The sequence below is a fragment of the Meleagris gallopavo genome, chromosome 33, assembly GCF_905368555.1.
Source record: "Meleagris gallopavo chromosome 33, MGAL_WU_HG_1.1, whole genome shotgun sequence".
Lineage (NCBI taxonomy): Eukaryota > Metazoa > Chordata > Aves > Galliformes > Phasianidae > Meleagris > Meleagris gallopavo.
Genome location: NC_139437.1, coordinates 592037 through 617080, shown reverse-complemented (window position 1 = coordinate 617080; position 25044 = coordinate 592037). Strand labels below are relative to the sequence as shown.

Below are 25044 nucleotides of genomic sequence, written 5' to 3'. Positions count from 1 at the left end.
CTGGACCTGAGGCTGTGCCGAAGCGGCCAGAGCCTGGCTGGAAGCCGTCCGGCAGCCCCGCGGTGGCAGGAGGTGCAGCAAGGCGTCCTGCGGGCAGCTCCGGGCTGAGGGCACTCGGCATCCTCTGCTCTCCGCGACTCCCAGGAGCCCGGTTGCCCGCCCCGGAGGTGGGAGCAGCCCGTTCCGCACCCAAGGTAGGTGCCCTTGGTGGCTCGTGCGGAGGAGCGCACGCTTCCTGCCCCCTGCCAGCAGCACCGGGAGCGGAGCGGGGAGCGGGGAGCGGCACCGGGCGGGGCGGAGCCGGCACTGCTGTAGCCCTGGCGGGAGCCCGGTCCCGGCTCCAGCTCCTGCCCGGCACAGCGGGTTTGCTGGGCCCGACGGGCTGCGCCGAGGGGAGCGGCGGTTCCCAGGCGTGGTGCAGCCCGGCCTGTATATGGAGGGGCGCAGGAAGGGGTTGGAACTGGGACAGCGAGGAAGCGAGCAGAGGAGCTCAGCGTGCTGTGCTGCCCGCTTGGCTCTCTGTAACGCAGCCCAGCTGGGACCGCGTTTCTCCCTCTGGGCCACGGGAGATACGAGATGACCTCGCTTCGCAGCCCTGCACGCGAGGATTGATGGAAGCCTTCAACTCTCCGATGCCTCCTTTTGAGTGTCTGAACGTGAAGCCTCCGAGGGGGGAATTTCCACTCCCTTCCCCCTCCCCTCCCCGACAGCCCGCAGTTTCGGTTCGGGGACCAGCAGGCAACACCTGCCCCTCGCGGCCCTTTCAGCGTCGCCTTTTGTGCGCTTAGCGCTGGGCTGATGGCTCAGCTGGGGTCGTGCAAAGCCCTGCCAAGGCTTTTGTTCAGGCTGTCCCGGGAGCTGCAGATGCCTTTAGCGCACCGCTGCGGGCCCTGAGCTCGTCCAGCATCTGCGGCAGCCCCGGCACTGGGCTGTGTAACAGACGCTGAACAGCCGGCAGCCTGCGGGCTGACTGGAGCACACGCTGAGAACGCGCCCGAGCAGCACGTCAGTAAAGCGCAGCCCAGGCTGCCTCGTGCAAAGGGCGCACGGTGCCGAGAACGAGCCCTGGAAGTGAGCGCGGTGTGCGTGCTGAGCTGAATGGGAAGCAGCGCCCCCTGGTGGGGGAGGAGGGGAATGCAGCCGCCGAGGCATTGTGGGTGCAATGGGGGAGCTGGGCTTTTTTTTGCTTGGAGAAGAGAAGGGTGCGGGCAGACCTCATTGTGGCGTTCCAGGACTTGAAGGAAACGGCTGTTTACGAGGGTGGATATTGATGGGACAAGGGGAATGGTTTTAAATTGAGACAAGGGGATTTATTTTAGATACGAGGAGGAAGTTTTTCACTCAGCGGGTAGTGAGGCATATTAAAAGGTAGCCATAGAGGACGTGGATGCCCCATCCTCTGGGGTATTCGAGGTCAGGCTGGATGTATTTCAGGGCAGTCTGGTCTGGTGGATGGTGTCCCCGCACATGGCCGGGGGTTGAAACTAGGTGGTCATTGTGGTCCTTTTCAACCCAGGCCATCCTATGATTCTGTGATTACCTTCAGATCATCGCTGTAACGCATCAGCTTAGAGAAGGTCACGAATTTCCAAACCAACCACGAGTCTCTTACAGAAGATCTGTGTCAGCCTGGTGTTCCGGTGTCAGGCTGAGCGGGATCTCCGTACAGGTGTGACCTTGGGCGACATCCCTGACTGTGGGGAGATCCTGTCGTGCAGCCACTGCCGTGCAGGAGAGCTCAGGGGCGCTTGGGCTGCTCCCTGTTTAGGGGTAAGATGACCGACTCCTTGCTCTGCACTGTCTTTAGGCATTCAGTCCGTGTACCCTCAGCTGCTGAATGTCAGTGCTTTCTGCCACCCAGTTGGAGTCAGCTTTGTGACTTGTAATCAGCTTTAGCCAGAGTGTTACCAGGGCTGTTGGTGTTGGTCCTCCTGTGCAAGGCCTGCTGTGCCATCCCCAGGCAGTGCCCTGCATCTGGGCTGCGGAGGGCTGGGCTGGGACAGGGACTGCTGCGTTCTCTCACAGCTCCCCTGCCATTGCTCTTGTCCCTGCAGGCTCCAGTTCGACTTCTGCCTTCCAGCCGTGATCGTTCCTGCAGGAGAGCAGCAGATGGGCACAGCACGTCCATCTCAGGTAGCTGGGGGAAATGGGCAGGAGAGGCCGAGGGGCGAGGGATGTGAATGCAGGGGGCAGAGGGATGGCCTCAGCCAGCATGTGTGCGCTGGGGCCAGAGAAGCGGCTGGGACTGGAGTTTGTGTCCTGTGCGAGCTGCTTCCCTGGGCCTGGGCTGTTCCCAGCAAGGAGCTCTTTGCTTGCAGGAGCCCGTGAGCTTTGCGGAGGTGTGTTTCAGCAGGGAGGAGTGGGCGCCCTGCTGGGACGTGATGCTGGAGACGTACCAGTGCGTGGCCTCGCTGGGTGAGGGCTTTGCTGCCTTTCCTCCTCGCTGGGGACCTGTGGCTGTGCAGAATGAGCCTCTGCAGGCCGGGCCTGGAATAATTGCCATAGAGTTACTCGTTGACCAAGACAAGCAACAGGAAAGGGACAGCAGAGAATCATGAGTTTCAGAGTGGCTTAGAGTGCTGCGCCCTTTGATAAAAGCCCCAGAATCATTGCTTGCAAGCTGGCGTCATGCTGGAGGGGGATGGCCATCTCCCTGCAAACAGCCTTTGTGTTGTTGCGCTGCATGGTGCCATCAGCTCCAACTAACTGATCACTCCCAGGTTACTCCTTTAGTGTTTATTGGTTTTCTGTTCCATTCCTGTATACGTTTTTGAAGCCTTTAACACAGAGCAGTTGGGAAAAAACTGATGGAAACATTTGAATGGGGATGTGTTTGCACAGTGTCATTCAGGCCCAAACTGTGGTTTCTCCCTGGGGAGGGACACGGTGGAGTTGGAGAAACAGCTGTGCCAGAATGATGGAAATGCTCACATCTCCCCTGTTTCTCTCACTGAAGCTTCACTTCTAACCCCCAAACCCGTGCTGATCTCCCTGCTTGAAGGAGGGGAAGAGCCCTGGATCCCAGATGTGCGTAGCCCTGAGGCCACGCCAGGAGACCTCAGCCCAGGTGAGGTGGTGCAGGGAAGGAGGAGGTTGGGGCTGAAAGAGACATCTCTGTCTGGGTTTTATTTTGTGTACCATCTGCTATTTCTGGATTTTCTCTGCCATCCAGCAGGGGATGGGCTTACAAATATAAAGGAAGATAAGCAGAAAAGTGTTGTGGCCGAAAGGCAGTTGAGTGGCACCTCCGTGGAAGAAATCAGAAGGGCCGTCCAAGGAGGCCTATCACAAGGTCAGGGTGAGCTCATCGAGAAGCCACTGGGAAAGCATCTGGGAAAGACAGGAAGGAGCCCACTGGACTTCAACACGGGTCAAAAGCAGCCTGAAGAACCCAGCAGCAAGGATGTGAGCCAGAAGAAAAAGCAGAATCCTCGCACTGAGTGTGGAAATAGCTTTGAAAAAGATTCCAGCATCGTTAACCACCAGTGCACAAACTCAATAAAGAGCCTGTACAAGTGCTCTGACTGTGGGAAGAGCTTCAAAAGGAGATCCTACATAATCACTGGTCACCAGCGCGTCCATACTGGAGAGAGACCCTTTCAGTGCTCTGAGTGTGGGAAGAGCTTCAAAAGGAGTTCCCACCTCAACTGTCACCAACGCATGCACACCGGAGAGAGACCCTACAAGTGCTCTGAGTGTGGGAAGAGCTTCAAAAGGAGTCACCACCTCACCTACCACCAACGCAACCACACAGGAGAGAGACCATTTCAGTGTCCTGAGTGTGGGAAGAGCTACAAAGACAATTATGAATTGAAGCTGCACCAGCACATCCATACAGGAGAGAGACCCTACAATTGTCCTGAGTGTGAAGAAGAGCTTTAAAAGCAGTTCACTATTGAAGCGCCACCAGCGCATCCACACAGGAGAGAGACCCTATAAGTGTCCAGAGTGCGGGAAAAGCTTTAAATACAGTCTAATCTCAACACCCACAAGCACATCCACAGTGCACACATTCTTTAGAAGCATCCCAAGATGCGGGAACCTTCAGAAACAGTTCCAGCCTCGATACATACCGGTACAGCCATACAACATACAGAGCCTGCAGAGCCCCGAACATTGGAAGAACTTCAGCCAGAGCCATAGGCTGGTCACCACCTGTGGCTTTGTGTGCTGGTGAACCTTACAAATCCCTTGGGAGGATGAGCTCTGCAGCCCAACAAATCCTCTTTCTCCTTCTTTGCATATTGCTCTCTTTCAACTGTAGTTGCTGTGTGGAGTGGCCATGCAAGGGAGAATGCAGAGTGGGATGTGTCACAGCCACAGGAAACCCTCTGCCAGGTGGCACATTTCTGGGAGGGCTGTGTGCAAGGGGAGTCACCTCTTATCTCCCCTGTAGAAACTCCTCTGCTGTGGGGCAGCAGCTGAGGACCCAAAGGAAACCTCAGCTGGGCCAATACGTCACCAGGAAGGAAGAAAACCTGTCTGCAGGGAGTGTGGGAAGAGCTTCATCTGGAGCTCAACCATCAGTAGACACCAGAGAACCAACCCAAGAGGAGAGTCCCAGTGAGTGCCTTGATCCAGAGCTGGGAGCTCATCACACACCAGTGGATCCACATGAGGAACCCTACAAAAGTGCAGCCTGCGAGAAGAGCTTTGGCCACAGCTCGAACCTGCTGAGGTTCCAGAGTGTCTGCACTTGGGTGAAGTCCAATCCGTGCCTGCACCAGTGAGTTCACGTGGCAGGAAGCCTTAGAAATGCCTCGAGTGTGAGCAGGGCTTTGTGCAGAGCGCAGAGCTCCTCACTCACCTGAGGTGGCAATCGTGGCAGAAACTGCTAGAAATGTCCCGTGTGTGGGAAGAGCTTTTGCCAGGGGATCCACTCAGGGCAGAGACCATAGAAATGCCTGCACTGCAGGAAGAGCTTCATCCAGAGCTCGATCCTCATTAAACATTGCCCCGTCCATGTAATGAAGTGGCCCTACAAGTGTTCCTGGTGCAGGAAAAGTTTCTGTCAGGGCTGGCATCTCGTTTCTTCTGGGAAAACCACTAGCTGAGAGGATTCTGGCAAGCTTAAGGATGAGGGAGACCCAGATGCTTCTTCCCACACAGGAGGAGTTTGCAAAGGAGATGGCATCACTGGCACCCTGTGCAGAAGGGACTTAACCTAGGAGCTTCAGATGGCCTCTCCTTGCTACCCAAAGCAGTTGTCTCTCCATGCCTGGTTTCCTCTTCTGTTCTTCATGCCAGCAGCTTTTTGATGCCATTTCCTAAGGAGAAGCAGCTGTGTAGGGGTGTTCTGTGTGTCTGTGTGCATGTGTTGCTCTCAATAATTTGTGAGTGCTCTGATGAATCTGAGGGAAGGGTCAGGAGAGCAGTAACATGGCCCTTGGAGGTTTTCTGAGAATCATCTGTAGTGGAAAGGGAAGGGGGTGAATAAAGTACCTGAGTTGTTCTGGAGCTTTCTTCACTATAGTATTTGTTGTTCTTAAAATGAAAGACAGCATGTGGAATGAGGAGAGTGAACGGTGCAAGCAGGACTTGGTTTGGGTGCCTCTTTTAGCCCATTGCTTGCTCCTGGGGAAGGCATTTCTTTCACACAACCCCATCATCCTTCCTGACCCAATGTGCTGCACATTGGTTCTGCTGCTCTTCTCGAATGCTTTAATCAGCTGGTCAGAGCAGCTGTGATACATCAAGCCTAGTTTGTCTCCAATAAAAGTAGAAAAATCTGAGCTTGTTCTTCCTAAATGCACCATCCCAAGTTTCAGGAGGTGATGGGAGCAGAAGGTAGTGCAAGCCCACAGGATGCAACAGCAGCTCATCCCCACAGCACAGAGATATCAGATCGCTCTCCAGGGCATGCTTGTCTTGCAAGTGATCCCTTTTGAGCTTGAAGGTTTTTGCTTTGACCTTGGGAAATTGTGTCCGAGACCTCCTGCAGCAGATCCTTCACATTTGCTGTGCTCAGCTAAAGCTGCTATGCTTGGAATGCAGTTGGCAGGAAGTGGAGTTGATTTTGGTGAGCTAGTGAAGCCAGCAGGAGCTTGCCCATGTCCTCTGAATGTTCTCTGACCTGCCCCCTGCAAGCTGCAAGGAGATGATGATTGCAGTACTGAAGTGTGCTGCTTCCTCTATCCCAGGCATCAGGGCCTGGTCTGGTGCAGGAGAGGTGCAGCAGGGCCTTGGTTGGAGGAACTCACAGCTCCAAGGGAAAATGCGTGGGGAGGAAGCAAGAGGCTGGGAGGCGTGGGGAACCCCAGCAACAGGAGGCAGTCGCCCAGCCAGGAGCTGGAATGAGTTACTTTCCAACTGCATCCAGTGAATTGCTGTCCTGTGGCATCAGTCGTGTCTCCTCTTTCCTTTTAGGTTCACCCAAAAAGCATTCTCACTACTTTGTGTTTTCATCTTGCATCACCACATTCTCAGAACCACTGAGTGAGTTTTCCCCGAAAAGAAAATAAGAATAAAGAAGATTTTACACTTTTACTCCCTGAAAAATCATTGTAACTGCTGATTTTCCCCCTTGTTTTCCCCACATCGTGACTAGTTGCATTAAGAGTTAGAAAACTCAGTTTTTTTCCTCTCCAGTGTTGCAAGTCAAGAAGTGAGGCAGAAGTCCAGCTCCTCTGAGCAGAGATTTTCTTCTAGAGTTTGTGTGGAAGGGAAGGTGAATGGACACACGGAGTGAGACCAGGCTACATGGGAGGAACTGACTACGAACCTGCGTGGGATTTGCTGCTCCAGTTGCAGGCATGTAAATGTATGGCCTGTGGGGTTTATCCAAGGGTCTTGGGAATCTCGACATGTCCCAGTTGACTGGAAGCTGGCAAACATCCCAGTTTCCAAGAAGAGCAAGAAAGAAGACCTTGGTAATTACAGGCCTGCTGGTCTCACTGTGGGACCTGGCAAAATTATGGAGAAGATCATTTTGGGAGTTACTGAGAAACACTGCAAAGATAACGCGCTCATCGGGAACAGCCAACATGGGCTCACAAGGGGAAGGTCCTGTGGATAAACTTAATTTGCTTTGATGACAGATTTACTCCTCTAGTTCACCAAGGGAAGCCCAACAAAGCTTCTGCTAAGGATTCTCACGGTATCCTTGTCAACAAAATGTTTGGCATACAGCTGACCAAGAATATACTGTATGAACCGCTGAGTGATGGCATGGCCTCAAAGTCCCATAGGAAATGGAGTTATCAGGCTGGTGGCCCATCGCTACTGAGATTCCCAGAGACATCGTTTTGATGCCAGTTCCCCTCAGTGTTTTTATAAATGATCTGATGACACTGTTTCCCAAACCATTATAGCAGGTGAGCTGAGGAGCTGTAGGCTAGGTGAGTGGAGAGTGAGCTGGATTGAGATCTAGCTGACTGGCAGAGCTCAGAGGATTGTCTTCAGTGGGGCAGAAGACAATCCTCCCCCCATACACTGCCCCAGTTGATATCCCTTTGGATCTTCACCAGTGTTACTAAGATTCCCTCTCAGCCTTTCCTACAGCATGCTGAACAGGCGCAGGTCTTTCTCTTTTTCCTCATATGGGTGATGCTTCTGGCATCAATCATCTTTATTGCCCTCCACTGGACTCTCCCCAGCAGTTCCCTGTCTGCACAATGTCCACTGCCTTCTCACCACTTACCCAGACAGTGATGACACCAAGGAAGGCCACCAGTTTGCTCAAGCATGATTTCCCCTTGGTGAATACATGCTGACTGCTCCCAATGACCTTTTCTTCCAATTGCTCAGAGATGGCATCCAGGTCAAGTTGTTCCATCACCTTTCCAGGGTCAGAGGTGAGGCTGACTGGCCTGCAGTTTCACGGATTGTCCTTCTTGCTCATTTTGAAGACTGCTGTGACATTGGCTATCCTCCAGTCTTCACGCAGCTCTCCCATTCTCCAAGACACTTCAAAGATGATAGATGGTTTGATAATCACTTCTGCCAGCAACTCCAGCACACTTGAGTGAATCCTGTTGATGCCCATTGATTTGTGGGCATTAATTTTCTCGAGGCAATCTGACCAGCTCCTCCTCAACCAAGGGGAAGTCTTCCTTTTTCCAGACACTCCCTTATCTCCAGGTTCTGTGATTTCTGAGGAGCAATTTTATCAGTAAAGACTGAAGCAAGGAAAGCGTTCAGTAACTCTGCCTTCTCCATGTCCTCTATTACCAGGGCACTCACCTCATTCAGCAGCAGACCCGTATTTTCGCTAGCCTTCCTTTCGCCATTAAGGCACTTGAATATCCTTCCTGTTTTCCCTTGATCTCCTTTGCCAAATTTAATTTGCAAGTGGGCCTTAGCTTTCCTCATTGCATCCCTGCCGGCCCTGACAGCATTCCATTATTCTTCCCAAGTGCCCATGCCCCTTTTCCACATTTCATAGACTTTCTTCCTGCCTTTGAGATTATCCATGAGCTCCTTGCTCATCCATGCCGGACTCTGTTCAGCTTTGTCTGACTTTTAACACAGAGGAATGCACTGATTTCGAGTGTAGAGGAATCATAGGAAGTGGTGCTTGAATGTTAACCACCTGCCTTGGTCCCCCAAATCTTCTAATGCTGTGAGCCAAAGAATATTTCCAAGTGACTCTAACCCTTGAAGCGTCAGTCAGACTTCCTGCTACTGGCCTGTTTTCCTACTTCTTGACGTGGTTCTTCCACTCAGCATCCTCAACTCCACTGTCTCTCAGTTCAGATTATGAATGGAAACGTCAAATAGGATTAGGCCCATTATTAGCCCCTGCAGCACATCTGCAGCTACTGTTCTCCAGCAACACTTCTGCCAGTACCACCACTCTGACCAGTCTGGTCATTCAGCCAGGTTTTCATCCTCCTCTACCTATGTAGCCCCTACATCGGTTGCTTTCTCAAGTCAGGACAAAAAAACTCTCTTCTTCTCTTTCATCTTCCAACTTACTGCATTCAAAATAGACCCTGGGAAATGCTTCCTTTAAAGTTTCTTGACCCATGACCGCTGGTTCTCAAGGGACATTTGGATAAAGCCCTACATAGCGTGCTTTCGCCTTTGGTTAGTCCTGAAATGGTCAGGCAGTTGGATTAGATGATCTCTGAAGCTCACTTACAAATGAATTTTTTTTTATTTTTTAAAGTTTGTGTAAGTCTATGTTAAGATAAAATGTGAAAGTTATTATCTTGCTGTCCATGGCTGATGAAAAATAAATCATGAGAATTTATAGACAGTCCTCAAAACTCTGAAGAGTTATTTATTACACATTTATTACACAGAAATTTTTTTCTACATGTATTTTGGCCTTTTCATGACACCTTGAATCAGGGGTTGATTCAATTGTGCTTCATTCAGCAGCATGGCCAAGCACTGGCCCAGTACTCCCCTGTGTCTCACAAACTCTTCCCTCTTCCAGTGCAGTGATGAGCCAACACTGCAGGAGAATTAGGCTTCCTCCACAGTCATAAATGCTTCTGGAAGTGCACTGAAGTGTGGGAGGGAAAAGAGAGGAGAAGCACAAGGTCAGCCAGCTGATGGGGCATGGCGTTTTCCACTCATTGGCACAGGAGGGGCCTTCCTTTCTGCCGTGTTCCCAGGATAAGTCTCTTCAATTTCCAACCTGGATATAACATAGGAAAGGTGTGTTGCACTTTCTCCAGTGCCACCATAAGGCCAAACTGAGAGAGATGGGAGATTAATTGCATTTCCCAGCTATTAAAAGCTATCAGAAGGCTGTTCCTGACAGCACCGTATGCCATCCGCGATCATAAATGATCATATGAGGGTTTGCTTTACAAATAGGTTGCAAGGCTGTGGCTACGAATAGCTGACACATAGTCAGAGAATTCTTCACGCCTTGATGCAGTACATTCATACTGAGAGACATTACTGAGACACTCCTTCCTCTGTGTTTGATGAAGTAGATGCTGTTACATAAGGGCATTAAGGCACTGGATCTTAGCTTCAAAGCACAGTGAAGGCAGTTGGAAGGCAGGAAGGTGGCAAGTTGGAATCATGTTGTGAGCCCAAAGTCAGCAAACCATTACTGCTAAACAGGGGCCTCAGGTGTATGTTGTTAAGTTTTTCTGATTCCTATGAGACTTAAACGTCTGTTTATAGGTTTGCAGTGTAGGTGCCTAGGAGCCATGTTTTTCCTAGGGAGAACGGTGTGCTTGCGTACCTTGCGTGCTCTTCAGCAAGGACGTGGTAAAAACCAGTCTTGAATGTTTGGTGAAGGAGCAGAGTGAGAGAGGCGAGCCCAGTTAGTGATGGGAGTCCTGAGCCAGTGGGTTTCTGTGCCTCTGTCTAGAGCAAAGACGTTTGGAAATTTTCAGATTAGCTTTGGATAAGCCTCTGAGCTTCTGGATGCTTTTCATGACCAGTTCAGACCTCTCAAAAGCTTGAGGTTTGTCCATTACTAATTTTCAAATGAATTGCAATGGAAAAAAAATGGAAAAAAATTAAATGGAAAAAAAATATATTGTCATGGTTTTATATTTTTTTGGTTTTAGTTCTCAGTATTCCGCATCAAAACATCATGTAGTGTACTGGGAGTTAAAGTGTTAATGCTCCAGTTCCAGGCACCTATCCCTATACATTACAGAAGTCATGGGATCTGGCCCTTCCGGGTGGGACGGTCTCTTACTGCCTGGAAGTGGGTGCTGGAGGTGCTTTCCTGGCCGTTCCAAGCTTTTCAGGCTTGAATCGGTCTCGGGAACTCTCTCTCTCCTATTTTATTTGATTTATTAGTCTCAATTTCAATCAGATTGTATTATATTGTGTTATCTTGCACTTGTTTTAACCTTCAACCATTTAGCCATTAGCCATAGACACCTCTTTGCGTTTGTCTGTGTAGTACAGGTGAGCTGGACACTTGTTCAGCACTATCATTTGCACATTTCAAAGCAGTGTTTTGTTTTTTTTTAAATAACATTTGATAACTTGAAGGTCTTTTGGTGCAGAAGTGTGTTGTATTTATTCTCTGTACAGTTCTTTTGATGCATGTGTTACTATAATGGATCAAAAGAGAGCACAGAGCCTTCTGAATATCAGTACTAAGCTGCTTGTCAATGGCATGGAAGAGAACTTGTAGACATTACAGATTACTTTTTCCCCCTCCTCACCTTTACTTCAAAGTGTGCAGCATTGCCAGACAGCATTCAGGTGACAGTTTGTGTGAGCTTTCCAAGTACAGAAAGTTTGAGTAAGTTTCCAAGTAGGACCAGCAGTCCTACCAGGAGAAGCTTACATAGGAAGCAGGGAACTAGAAAACTCAGAACTTGTCAAAAACAACTTTTGCATTTCACTCTAAGTGTTAGTTTCAAATTTCTCCACTCTGCTAGCTACATATGCTTTTATTAATTTACACTTAGTATTTTGAGGGGGTTTCTTTTTGGCTAGTTTGGCTGTTCAGATTTTTTTTTTAACTTCTAGTTTATTGCCTCAGAACAAAAAGCAGTGAGGAAACTTAGGGCTGTAGCAAGAACTTTTCTGAAAGCTATCCCTAGAGAAAATACAAACTATATATATATAATCAAACTATATATGTATCTGCACTGATACAGAAGTCCTCTAATCTGGAGTCCATGAAAGGCTTTGCCCCTTTTGAGTAAACACGGAAGTACGTGAGCATTTCAGAGAAGAACCTTCAGACCTCTGAGCAGCGTGCACTGAGCTCCAAATGCAGAGGTCAGGAGCTGGACCTGCTTACCAGCACTGCTGAAGGAAATGTCTGTAAATGTGCAGTAAAAAAATCACACCTGGCAGGGAGGATGCCATTTGATTAATCACCAAAAAAGCAAATGATGCATGTTCCCAGGAAGCCTTGCAGTGATGTTGAATCACTTTCTGTTCTGCCTATTAGGTGTTCGTTTTTCTCGTTCCCACTGTTTCAGAAAATCTGCAGAATTACTTTGGAAAGACCTTGAGAGTTCTTCTAGTGAGGCCCCTCTGCTCAAGCTGAGTCAGTTAGTGCAGGTGTCTTTCATCTGAAAGGAAGAAGGAATTTTATTTTGCCATCCATCAGCTCTCCTGAGGTTTCGTATTGTATTTTGGAGAGATGAAATTGAGAAGCACCGCTGCATCACAGCACTAAATACATCACGGTGGTGTTTTCAATATTGATGTTTCTATGCTTATAGTTCAGGGCATTTGCATTTTATGTTGGGGAAATGTTCATCAAGTGGTGGTTTCACACCAGTTATCAACAGAACACCACCACAGCATGCTGTCACTGCCCCTCCTCAAAGGAAGAAGGGGGAGAGAAGATGTGGTCAGAAAATAAATGAACGAAATGCTCATAGGTTGAGATAAGGACAATTTAAAGGAAAAGGAGGAAAAAGAAAAACATCAAGCAAAGGCCATACAAGGAGAGAAAACAATTATCCTCTGCTCATCATAGAATGAGGTTGGAAGGGACCTCAAAGTCCATCTGGTTCCAGCTCCACTGCTGCCAGCAGGGTTGCCAGCCACTAAGTCAGACATCACCAGATCAGCTTGCCCAGGGTGCCATCCAGCCTGGCCTTGGGCACCCGCAGGGATGGGAAATCCACAGCTTCTCTCAGTAGTAAGCAGTGTTTGGCCACCCCTTGGAAAGCAGGGCCTCAGTGCATGCTGTGGCCCTTCCCCAGCTCCCCAGCTGTGCGTGGCGTCGTATGGTACGCGATATCCCTTCACTCAGGTCAGATCAGTGCCCTGCTGATGTCCCTTCCTTCTCCTCTTGCCCACGCCCAGCCTGCTGGCTCAGGGGCTGCAGAGTTGATGCTGTGCCAGCACTGCTTGGCAGGAGCCAAAACATGGCTGTGATACCGGTGCTGCTCTAGCAGCAAGAGCAAAGCACAGCTGTGGGGACAGCAGCCTTGTCCCTGCCTGCCCCAGTGCAGCACTGCTGTATAGAAGCACATACATACATATAGAACACAGACACTGCAATGTTGCACCTGTTATTCTGGCTATTGAACCTTATAGAGAGAACAGAGATCCGAGAATGTTTGTTGAATGAAGGTTCTTCTTATTTTGAAGTTTCTAAAGAGAAAATTCCTCTTTCTCAGGAATGTATTGTTTTGTTAACTTAGGAGCTTGGGATACTTTGATGTATTTGCAAAATAGTCCCATAAATATACTGGAGTTGGAGATAATTTGTTAAGCATTCTGAGTCTTTTTCTTCTTATCTGCTATTACTTGACAAGGCAGCAGGTAATGAAACAACAACAATGTCATTACTTGAAAGGTTTTTGTATTCCATAGGCAATCCGCTTAGGGGCAGCAATTTGTCAGCCCAGTGACAGATGAATTTAGGGATACTGCTGTACCCAGTGCACAGTTTGCTTATGCACATCAGTGAGGTGAAGTCTGTAAATCTTACAGAACCACAGCTATTGTGTTACATTTCCTTAGCTTGATTCTTGAGCTCTACACAGTTAAGAAAAGTCCTTATATTTTTCATACCCATCTCTTCTACTGCGTGCACAGTCTGGACCTGGTATTTATAATTACATTTTCTTCCTTGCAGAGAGAATGATGTTGAAGAATGTGGCTTGGAAATGTTTTCTCAGTTGATAAAGAAATTCTAGGTGAAATCAAAATCAATGACTTGAAGCCAAACGGTAGCAACATTCTCGTGACAGAAGAAAACAAAGAAGAATATATTAGGTAAGATTAAATGAAGATTTTAAAATACTCTTATCTCTTCCATTTCTTTTAGCTCAATCAAGAGAATACTGTCACACAATGTAATATGAAGCATTATTGAAATTCTGTCTATGAATAATTACTGGTGTTGACAAAATGTGGCAATTGTTCAGATTCCATATTTGAAAGGAAAATATTGATGGAAATATTTAAAATATATATATATATATTACTTTTCCCAAAAGATTCAGTTTAGTAGAAGTTCCACTTGTTTTTTTTTCCCAGAGATAATTAAGTTTAGCAGAACATTGTGACAAGTGAGAACATCAGGTACTTCACTGTACCACTGCACACATTTATTATTCACATTTTGGCTTTGTAGACTGCTGATATTCTCTCCAGCCATTTATCCTGTTGCTTGTTTTTAACCAAAGAGCATTTCTGGATGCTTTTGTGGTAAACTTGAGTTTTTTAAAATGCATAGTTTTGATAGTATGTGAACTGCCCTTATAGTGCAGTTATGTCTTGTAACAAGGCAGCACTGTGAGCAATGTAATGTGCTGTGCTGTCGTAAATGAGGAATTATGATATAGCAGTACCAGAATGTTTTAAAGCAAGGAACCTACGAGTGATTACAGAAGAAAAACATGAGCGATGAGGTGCCTTGACTCAAAATATCCCCTTCTTGTCTTGAAATATCCCCAGTGAGCAGCAGCATACAAGCTCTGCTTTAAGGTGTGAACTTCAACATCATCTTACATAGAGGATTTGCTCAAAACAAAAAGAAACAAATAAGAAACCACTGCACACGTGGCAGGCATGAGGTAAATTGGATCACTAGAATTTTCCTCTTATGATATGTTCTGTGAAGGCTTTTTTGTGGGAAAGGTTTGAGGGATGAGGGAGTAGGAATTGCTTTCGTCATGAGTCGTCCAAAAACATTTTGCAGAAATTGTAACATTTGCAGAAGGAACATATTGGCATTTTGCAGTTGTGCAAAATACTACTTGGGATAGAGAGTAAGGAGTATCTGCAGAAGACCATTCTCTTCTTGTTTTGAGGAATCCAGTGAGAGCTCAGATTGCAGCCTAAGTAATATTCCTTTGCCATACTTTGGGTCCTGTGTTACATTCCCCAGAGTTTCATCTCTCCTTCAGATTCCAGTTCTGACAGGTTAGGCTTGAATTCAGCGTATCTGCTTCTCCCTGGGTTCAGGTTTTCAGGTCTCCTGCCTGCTTTTCACCTTTTTATTAATGGAGAGTGGAGTTTCTACCACAGAGCAAAGTTTCATCATTAACGGACATAGTCGTCTCTTGGTCAGCTAGCAGTCCTACTTATCTTCACCAGTACCACCTGACCTAGATTTTACCTCGTTGTGGATAATGATGGAGATTTCTGGGGACAACATTAGATGAATCTAGCTCTGCCTTTTTTTTCCTTCTCCAAATACCCCGGGACTGCTGTGCTCTCATTAATATCATCAGTGAGTAGATGCTGCCTCCTGTTCGAGCATAAAATGCTTTCCATAGCAGAGTGGTTGGAAACATAGTGTTTTAACTTAAAACTGTTTGCACAGAGTGAAGGTTGGATTATCTAGCCATAATTATTACATTCTCATTTCTTTTATAAAACTTCTTGTTATCCATACACTCTGCTCTGTTGTCATCCGACCTTCTACTCTGCTCTTGGGAGGCCCCATCTGCATTGCTGCGTCCAGGTCTGGAGCCCCCAGTATGGGAAGGACAGGGAGCTGTTGGAGAGGGTCCAGAGGAGCCACAGAGATGATCAGGGGACTGGAGCACCTCCCCTATGAAGACAGGCTGAGGGAGCTGGGCTTGTTCAGCCTGGAGAAAAGAAAGCTGCGGGGTGACCTCATTGCAGCCTTCAGTACCTAAAGGGAGCCTACAAACAGGAGGGGAGTCAGCTCTTTGAAAGGGGAGATAACAGCAGGACAAGGGGAAATGGTTTGAAGTTGAGTGAGGGAAGATTGAGGTTGGATGTCAGGGGGAAGTTCTTTACAGAGGGAGCGGTGAGGTGCTGGAACAGCTGCCCAGAGAGGCTGTGGATGCCCCGTCCATCCCTGGAGGTGTGCAAGGCCAGCTTGGATGGGGACCTGGGCAGCCTGGTCTGGTATTAAATGTGGAGGTTGGTGGCCCTGCGTGTGGCAGGGGGTTGGAGATTGATGATCCTTGAGGTCCCTTCCAACCCTGGCCATTCTGTGATTCTTGTGTGAAGGGCAAACTGAATCCGAGTCTGTCAAGAGCACAAAGCAATGAAACGCAGCACATGCCATTTATTGCCTGCATAGATGATCTTCTCGAGGCATCTCCATTTCAGAGCTGGATAGAGAGTGTGGAGAGAAAGAAAAGGGAGTGGAGGAGAGGGGAGGGAAGGAGAGGGGAATGGAGGGAAAGGAAGGAAAGAAAGGAAAAGGGAACTGTGAAGGGGAAGGGAAGGAACAGAAAAGAGAAGAAAAGAGAACAAAAGAGAAAAAAGGAAAAGGGAAAGAAAAAGGGGGAAGAAGGAGAAGAAAAGGAAAAGGGAAGAGAAGGGAAAGAAAACAAAAGAAGGGAAAAGGAAAAGGGAAGAAAAGAAGAGAAAAGGAAAAGGGAAGAAAAGAGAAAAGCAAAGGAGAAGCAGAAAAGTCGCGTGGCTCCAGCGCCATCCGAGATGAATCCGGCAGCCGCACCCCCCACCCCAGGCCCCGGCCGCCCCGGGCCGCCCTTAGCAACGTGGCGCCGCAGGCGGTTGCTAGGGCCGGGGCAGGAAGTGCTTCCTGCGGGCGGAGAGCACTTCCGGGGCAGCGCGGCACGGCGGCGGTGAGCGGGGCCGGGAGGAGCGGGCTCCGTGCCGGGAACGGCGTCGGGCCTCGGCGCGGGGCATCGAGGGGCTGTCGGGGGAGGAGCTCGCGGCGCCGCCGGCGGCCAGAGGCGCTCGCGGGAGGCAGTAAGTAACTGCTCTCTAAAAAGGATAATTGTATTGGCATATGTTTCTTCTTCAGTAAGGGGCTCTCCCAGTACGTAATTGCTGACAGTTTGGGAGTGGAGGGCCTCACAGCACAGGTAGTGTGCTGTCAGCTTCAGAATGTGGCCCTGCTGGTGGCTTCTCTAGGAGCAGGCACTCACGGTCTCTGCCACCAGCAGACAAATGGAGCCGCCTGCATGCTGGGCAGAGACTCTGGCGTCGTGGTTCTCTGACCTTATCAGCCAAAGGAGGCTTTTCACATTGCCACAGTTTGTACTCTGCTTTTTTTAATAATTTGTAAGTGACAGTTGATGTACATTGCTCAGTTCACCCAAAAACCTTTACGCTAGTGCTCAACTTCTTTTTTTCAGAATTGTCACTCCTCTAAGTAAACAAACATTTCGAGTCTGGAGCCATCAAGCGTTAAATTCTAATGTTCTCCTGGGAAGTGCTGCCCTGGATATTCCTGAGACTTTGAAATGAAACAGTATGAAATGTAAGTACAAGTTTGAGTGCAGTGTGTAACTCTGCCGTGGGCATTAAGTGTTCCTTTTGTTGCTACAGATTGCATTTCTGAGCATCCTCCCAATCTTTTTTTGTTATCATCTTTATTTCCTTACACACGACCTGTCACGGTGTCTTTGGAAGCCTGATGTTTTTCACTTTGCTTTTATGTGCAGGAGTGAAAGTGTAAGGAAAGAGTGGTTCCTTATACATAGCCTAAAAACTGATCCATTTCTGGTCGTAGATGAGAAAATGAGTGAGTGTTGTTGATGTTCTAAGTAGTGTTGCACAGGTGTAGGTTGTACTACTTAACGTGGCTTAGATCCAGCGAGGCAGTGTGTGCACCTGTGGAGCTTCCAAGTGCAGCATCACAGCCACTGTCAAATTTGTGTTGCTACAGCATACTGCCCTGATGTGCTCTCATCCTTGTTCTGGCTTCTGCTCCCTGACTTTCAGATGTGGGCACTCAAAGTGCAGCATGTTGGTAGCACTGTAATACGCTTTTCTCCTGACAGCCGCTGTCCTGTCGTGACTGTAGCTGAAAATTACGACTCCACTGCTCTGTATCACAGTTGGTGTCGTGCTGTATGTTACTGGACGTTGATTCAGGCGTGCCTGTTTACAACTGCATTTCAACAAAAAGCTGGGATGTACCCAAAAAGTACCTCTGACTTAGGGATGTGATACAGAATCTTCACATTCAAAATGCAAAACTACACGTCACTAGATAAGTGTGCAATGTTTTACTCTCCAGATAGACTTGATAGCTGTTCTGAATGAAGAACGAGGTGAATTACATCTTCTATCTATAGCTTGTCAAGGACAGAGATATTACTTGCTTAAGAAGTGTGGGCAGGAACCAGAGACTGCATTTCTCCTATAAAGATACACCTTTCTTTAGGCAGCAAAGAGCTTGTGCTCTAGTTCTCCCTGCTTTGTAGAAATAATAAGTTTGCTGATGCCTGGGAATGATTAGCTTTACCAGCAAGGTGTAAGAAATGATGCAGAGTGCAAGCAGAAGTTGTGTATTTTTTCTTGATTACTGTGATCTCTTTCATTATATATTGAGGTAAACCCTGGCTTTTTTCTTGTACTTTTTCAGTTGATCAGGTAGTGGTAGCACTGCGTCTTGTTGGTGACAGAGAGCCAGCAGAAGTGGTAGGAGATTTGTCTGTCTGTGCAGATGGGATGCAGGTAGATCCTGAGCTCCTGACCAATGGTGATGCCTCAAGTAGAAGTAAGTGACTTTCAGCTTAAATGTACAATCTATATAATACCTGGTAGACAAAGATTTTCTTTTTTCTGAAGGCTTGAATGCAGTGTTTTAGTAATGGTAATGAGTGCTTTTTTAACTTAGTGTTTGTAGAGACCAGAGCTTTTATGTGCTTTTGTTTGAGGTGGAGCCATAATCAGCAAAGATCATCAGCATTACTGTAACGTAATTAAGATCAGCACTTCAGTTTGCTGAACTTTGCTTACTTTATCTAGCAGTTACCATTGTGCCTTACTTCAATGAAAGCTTCCCTCAATTTTCATAAGCCTATAAGCAAAAATCAATATAAAATGGATGAATTTAGTCTCACAATAATAAGCATTCTGGCTGGGAAACAGCTTTCTATTTAATTCTCGTTAGCTATCTAAATGAAATGCTTACACAGACTTTTGCTGGAAGGGAGATCCACTCTTTTTTTCTGTTTCATTGGTATCTTCAGCCTCAGATAACAAAGGTAATTTTTAACTGCAAGTCTTCAGTAAGTGTAAAATGTGTAATGACATTAAAGTAAAAGTAAGGCATTGCAGTTCCTTTGGTTGAGACAGACAGAGGTGCACTTCTGAGGGTGACGCAGTGTGCAGACTAGAACTGGATGGGAGGTGATTTCTCCAGGATCAAACAGGCTCTCTGTGGTAGAAACCAGCTGGACGATGAGTTGGCTTGTGCCAGAAAGGTGTTTTTGTTTTTTGAAGGACTAAATGAAGTCAGTTTCTGATTGCATCCAAATATGTAGTTGTGTTTACAAGATTGATCGTGTGGAGCTCTGGAGTGTGATTTTGTTGTTTGTTTTGCTTTTTCTAAAGAAAGCCCAAATGCTGTGAGGCTTGCATAGCAGGGCTGAGGTGAAAGTAACGAATTTCCCTCAGGTGCAGTACTTGGAAGAAGTAAAAGCACAGTTGGAAACCATTTCCTTAAATTAACCTACTGAGGAAAAAATGCCAGTAAGCAGGAAAAGTCATGCAGACAGTGGAACTGAATGCAGTTTTGTGCTCCAGAGTACAGGGCGAGTGTTAGAAGGCAGTTCAGCACGGGGTTCCAAGGTGTAAGGGCTCTGACTGGCAGTGCATTGTTGCCTGACTGGCCTTTGAAGTTTCTGTTTCTGGAATTAGAATAACTTCCTTGAACAGCAGGTCACGGTGAGAGTTCACATCCCACTTTTTGGCTTACAGCTGCTGTTAGTTCCCATCAGCTGGGAGCTGACAACTGATTTCCTTGTTAATGGCATTTGTTTAATTCAGTGGAATGAAGTTTTTGTGCCGTGGACGTCAGCGTTTCAGTGTTGCAAGTGCTGGCACAAAAGGCAAATATTTGCAAGGTGGCTGAATAAGCGGTTGAAAAACGTTTGCAAATCTAAGCTGAATTGCTGTAATACTCTCTGGAGAGCAGCCAAATTTGGACCTGCTGCGTTGTGCATAGAGGAAGGGAACGTCCAGGTCAGAGAGACCAGTTCTCAAGCAAACAGCTGCAGGGATTTGCTAGCCAGCCAGAGAGAGGATTTCAGAAGAACTTGTTGTCCTCCCTGCTCTGCCTGCCCTCAGAACAGGGTCGAGAATAAGAAAAGTGAGCTCCACAGAAAAATGGTTGCTTGACACTGCTAAGAGAGGCAGAAGAGAGTTACTGAACTGTGTGCCTTTGGCGGTGCTCGTGCAGTTGGATAAGGTAGTGTTACATCTTCCATAAGGTGGAAAGATTACTGCTTTTGCCCTTTGTGGCAGCAGTGCTTTAAGAAAATGCAGACACGTACGTAGGTGTGACGTGTGTGCAGTCTTAAAAGGAGCCAGTAGATGGGCAGCATATAAGAGTACAGCCCTCGCATTTGAGAGAAGTCTGGGCTGTAAAGACTTCTGTTCTTTGTGCTTGGAAGTGATTCCAAATGTTGCTCATGCTGCTGCTGACCTTTTATTTCTGGTATGGAAGGTCCTACGCAGAGTGACAGCTCCAAAGCAAGAAGTGACGCTCAGTAAGACTTCTTTCCCTTGTTCTTGCACTTAACATTTGCACTTTTGAACGAGGGACTGTATGGTTTACAAACACAATGACTGAATAATTTGTTAAGTTCTGAGCACATCCTTAAAAAAAAATTATGCTATTGTACACTCGAATATTTAATTGTCTTTAAAAGTAACTTTATTTAACATAAGTAGCAGTGGGAACCGTTTTCCAGAATTAAGCAAAACTGCTTTGTACTAGCTCAACATAATGTGAGAGCGTTGGCTTGGCATTCAGAAACTTACTATTTTCAGACTTTTCTTTATCTGCTTCATTTAAAATGTTGTAAAACTGCATGGGCTGTCAGTCATGGGCATCAGAACAGGTGCTTTGGTTTGGCTGGGTCCATCGGCACGTACAGTTGGCATGTTTACAATTACTCACAGGTACTGAGCCGTAGCTGGAAAGGTTGCATAGAAGGATTGAGGTTCAATTAATCTTCACTGAGCAATGAAGTGTGTTGTTGTGAGGTGCATATGTACCCTACTGTCTGTTATGAGGACAGCACCTTGTGTTAGGAGTGCTAATGTTGAGGAGACCAGTAAGGTTTTGGCTGCCACAGCAGCTTGCTTTGTACATTTCTGCCTTAAAGAGGACCGAAATAAGCATGATGTTGCATTGGCTCTCGTACATCAATCTATGTTCCTAGTTCAAAAATTGTGAGCCTCTTCACATACATTATTCTTGGATTTATAGCTCTTGTGAAAATGCTTGAGCTGAGTGCAGGTTTTCAGTATCACGGGCAAATTCTGTTCTGTTTTGAGGACTGTTTTGTGGTTGAATCTCTTAACTTGACTGTCCCTACTGTGAGGAACTGTTTCAGGGAGCATAGCAGCAGTAGGCATTTTTCTCAATGAAAGCTAGCAAGCTGCAGCTTAGCTGGTCTGAAAAGCTGTTGTCTCACTCCAACGTACAGAGTATTTCTCCTAATGTGTGCTGAGTGCAGCTTCCATTCTCGACACAAGGATAAAAATAAAAAGATTTATTTGAGATTTAATTTCCCAGTGATAAATCAGATGGCATAAAAATAAACATAGTCTTTAAAGAAGCCCCACTGGTGCATAAACACCACGGTGCATGCTTGTTACGTTTCTGTTTCACAGCGCAGAGGTATCAGAACTCTATTTTGCTTTGTTAAGAAGACAAAAAGATAACAGTTGCAGTGTTTGAAGACTGATTTGGGATTATGTCCCATACGACTTAGTGGGATAAAAGTGACCATTTTTAACCTGCAGTGAGCACCAAGCCACTTTAATTAGTTTCCAGCACTGTGAGTATTTCAAGTATTTGTACAATGTGCAGCACTCTCAGATGGGATCTGGAATAGCTAAGTTGTAAGTTACAGTTAAAGCAGTAGGTGGTTGAGGCTTGGATTACCGTGCTTACAGGATAACTGTGAAAGCAATTTTGAAAACATCAGTTGTTGTTTTACCATTTTTATTTCATTAGAAATGGCAAATTACTGTGCATTTCCCTCCATATTACATCTGATGCAAATACAGGAGTAAGTCAGCGTCCCAAATGCTGCGTATTCAGAAAGTACAACTTCAGTGCCCTTATGATGAACTGCTGATATGTGATGTGCGGAGAGGGTGCAGGAGGCTGAGGGCCCTTTTCTGGGCTTTGGCCCCTCTGTGCCCCCTTGCTGGCCGGAGAGAAGGGCTGGGCGCAGGGAGCGCCTTGTAGCTCCCATCCCGTGCCCTGTCCTCCAGCCCCCTCCTCATCCCATGCAGAACGCCACTCCCAGCAGCACAGGTGCCTTGTAGAACCTTCCCCATGTCACAGCTGTCACCTTGGTCGCTGCTGCCCCATCCGGCGCCCTCTGAGCGTGCTGGGCAGGTGGCAGCCATGTCCAGCACTAAGAGAGCGAGAGCGGAGGAGAGCGTGGTTTTAAATGGGAAGGGGAGCCGGGGGCCCCAGAAGCGAAGAGGAGGAGGGGGCCGCCGTGACCATCGAGTGGAGGAGGAGGAGAGTCTGGTTCCATCACACCCAGACCACCGCTGTGAGCGACCGTGGGCAGCCCGTGGAGGTGGATCCGCCTGCGGCACAGCTGGCCTGGCACCGCACCACCCTGCCAGGCCCCGCATCGGCACGGTCGCAGCTCTGCCATCGCTGGTCCAGGCGCTCGGCTCCTTACCCGCTGGGTGGCATTGCTTAACATCTGCTCCTCCTCTGCCTTGCTGCTCCCCTGCTGTTCTGTGGGCCCCAGTTCCATCTTCCCCCTGTAGGAGTTAGGTCCCACTTCTGGGTTTTGTCCTTGATTTCAGTGTTAGCTTCGTTTCAGTGTTAACTTCAGTTTTAGAGTTAGGCATAGGTTGCTGCTACCAACTGGCAGTAAATGCTGCTCGCTCTGTAAGCACTCCCCTGATTTATCATGCAGAGAAATGAGTGCGACTGCCCTGAGAAGGGAGGTTTGATGATGTCTGTGATGAATTGAATTTCCGTCTTGTGACTTTTCTGTTGCAGAACATCGAGGAAGAGAGCGTGAGCAGCTGAGAAATGGAGTTGGGACTCGTGGGAGCAGTAGGTGCCTGTGTCACAAACTCCCTGTGTGGCCCTTGCAAGGTAGGTGTGCCTTACTGTAAGTGTGCGCTAACGCAGTGCTGTTCAAACACAGCTTGTGGCACTGTCTGCACCAGATGTGCTTTCTGTTAAGCTTTTCCCTTATTTCATGTCCCCCTGTCCTTTTCAGCTCTTTCTCCCCTCGCCTGCAAGTGGGGCAATGCTCAAGTTTGAGGAATCTTTTCCTCGGCAGGCGGTAAAAGACGACGCAGCTGCCACTTTTATGTCCTTCTTTGTTATTGGGTCAGTAGACCAAAGATATCTTCAGAACAGCTCTCCAAGTCAGCCTGTAACACCAATGTGCATGAGAGAATAATGACTCTTATTTCCCCTCTTGTAGAAAGCAGCCTCCTTGAGAGCAGGAGAGCAGCAGCTGTGTGCTGTGTGGCTGCTGAAGGGCGTTTCTCCCCAGCTGAGATCCCTGAGCCCACGCCGGCGGAGAATGTGCTGCGCCACGGTGTCTTCAGTGGAGCCACTTTGCAGCTTCTCTGTGCGTTAGCTGTAATTGTGCCTGTTTCCAGGTGCCATAAGCCAGTAAGTTGTGCTCTGAGGCTGATAGAAAGGCACAGACAACAGGCAGGGAGGGAACAGTTTGTGGCTGTGGCCTATGGTAGTGTGCCCCGGCACTACTGAGAGTGCCGTGGTTTGTTCTGTCCTTCCTTCCGTGTGTGTGCTGTTCCTGATGCATGCAGGAAGCCTTGAGGTGCAAGCTCATCTTATCCTGCTGCTGCTGCTGCGCTCTGTGCGCTGCCAGGCTGAGTGTCCAAGCCCTGTGCAGACGCTGCCTTGCAGGAGATGGCTTTGGGTTCTAGTTTGTATGGGACTTTTGGGAACGAGATAGAGGTGGAGTTTGTAGCGTGCCCTAATGTCAGGAAGGCAGTTTCCAGTACTGGCAGCCAAAGCTGCCCAGACGGGTGACCTGAGCTCCCACAGCGAGCTGTCAGCCAGTTGTTACCTGTGAAGTTTGCTGACCGTTTCTGAATTGATTCTTGTAGGACTCACACAGTCTTGGGATTGAGACTTGGGAGACAGTGAAGAAACCCAAGGCAAGTGCTGCTCAGCTGAAAGAAGAAAGCCGAGAACGAAAGCAAAAAGAGCCGATAAGGGCTTGACTGAGGAGGCTCACAAGACACTGGGATCAGCTGGAATGCTTCCTCGGAGGTGGCACCCAAGGCAGCTGACTGAGTCGTCTGGTTTTCTGGCATGGCCGTGCTCTTCCTGTCACGGACAGTGCAGAGGAATTAAGGCAACTGGAAGGGAAGGGCTTGTGCTGTGTTGCAAGCAAAGAGGACTTGGCAGAGGCAGGACTTCATCTATGGGAAGAGATGGAGATGCTGTGTTCCTTCAGGATGCGTCTCTTCAGGGCCGGTGCTGGTCTAGTATGAGATAGAAATACAGCTAGCTGGGACTGGAGAGAGAGGAGGTGACGTAGCCACAGGGTCAGGCTTCTCCTTGTGTCTGACTGGGGGCTGAATGACTCCTTGCTACACAGAAATCCTGGACGCTGGGGTTTCATTTTGGACTGTGTTGATAAATACAACCCAAATCCTTTTGTATTGAATAAAAGCAAAACCAGCCTTTTAAAAATGGTGCTGCTTCTTTCTGTAGCTGGTCAAAAGGTTCCTTGCTTGGGCTGGCAATTGCAGGGCGATGAAGCGGTCGGCTCTCCCCTGAAATTCTGCTGGTTTTCTCTCATTTCCTTGTTGGTCTTCCCAACGGGTGGCTTTTCAGACTGGGGGGAGAGGGGGAAGGAAGGCCTGCACGTGTACGTGTGCAAGCAACCAAACAAATAAATAAATTAAAAAAAACAGATATGTATAAGTGAATGAATAGGAAAATAAAAAAAAAAATCAGAAAAATTATGAAAATTAAAAAGTAAAAAAAAAAAAAAAAAAAAAAAGCTGTCGCGAGGCAAGTCAGGAGGGTGGAGGGTGGGCTGGGGGGGGGGTGGTGGCTCTGGTGCCGGCCGCCAGATCTACCTGCAACGCCCACCCACGCTCTCACGACCACCCACGTGTTGAGAGCCGGTAGACGGGTACGTAGGAAAATATTTCCAGTCAATCAATCAATCAATCAATAAGAACGTTGCATGGGAACGCGGCTGGCTGTGGCAGTGAGGATGTGCCTTCTCCTTGCAGACGATGTCAAGATTGAGC

At 47.9% G+C, this 25044-nt stretch overlaps 2 protein-coding genes and 1 pseudogene across 2 annotated transcripts; all 3 read left to right on the top strand.

Moving 5' to 3' along the window:
• Nucleotides 1-2381: 2381 nt before the first annotated feature.
• Nucleotides 2382-4570, top strand: LOC100543283 (uncharacterized). Its single transcript, XM_085214681.1, is given in 4 exon segments — nucleotides 2382-2527; nucleotides 2880-3067; nucleotides 3173-3866; nucleotides 3868-4570. Coding segments are annotated over 4 exon segments (1338 nt in total). The 3' UTR covers nucleotides 4178-4570.
• An 11792-nt stretch (nucleotides 4571-16362) lies between these two features.
• LOC146542074 (uncharacterized) lies at nucleotides 16363-24475 on the top strand. Its single transcript, XM_085214798.1, has 6 exons — nucleotides 16363-16542; nucleotides 16932-17056; nucleotides 18167-18301; nucleotides 22793-22891; nucleotides 23229-23422; nucleotides 23884-24475. The coding sequence occupies exons 2-6, from the start codon at nucleotides 17050-17052 to the stop codon at nucleotides 23998-24000; spliced, it is 552 nt and encodes a 183-aa protein (XP_085070924.1). The 5' UTR covers nucleotides 16363-16542; nucleotides 16932-17049; the 3' UTR covers nucleotides 24001-24475.
• On the top strand, nucleotides 20693-22561 carry LOC146542075 (uncharacterized; annotated as a pseudogene).
• Nucleotides 24476-25044: the final 569 nt, after the last annotated feature.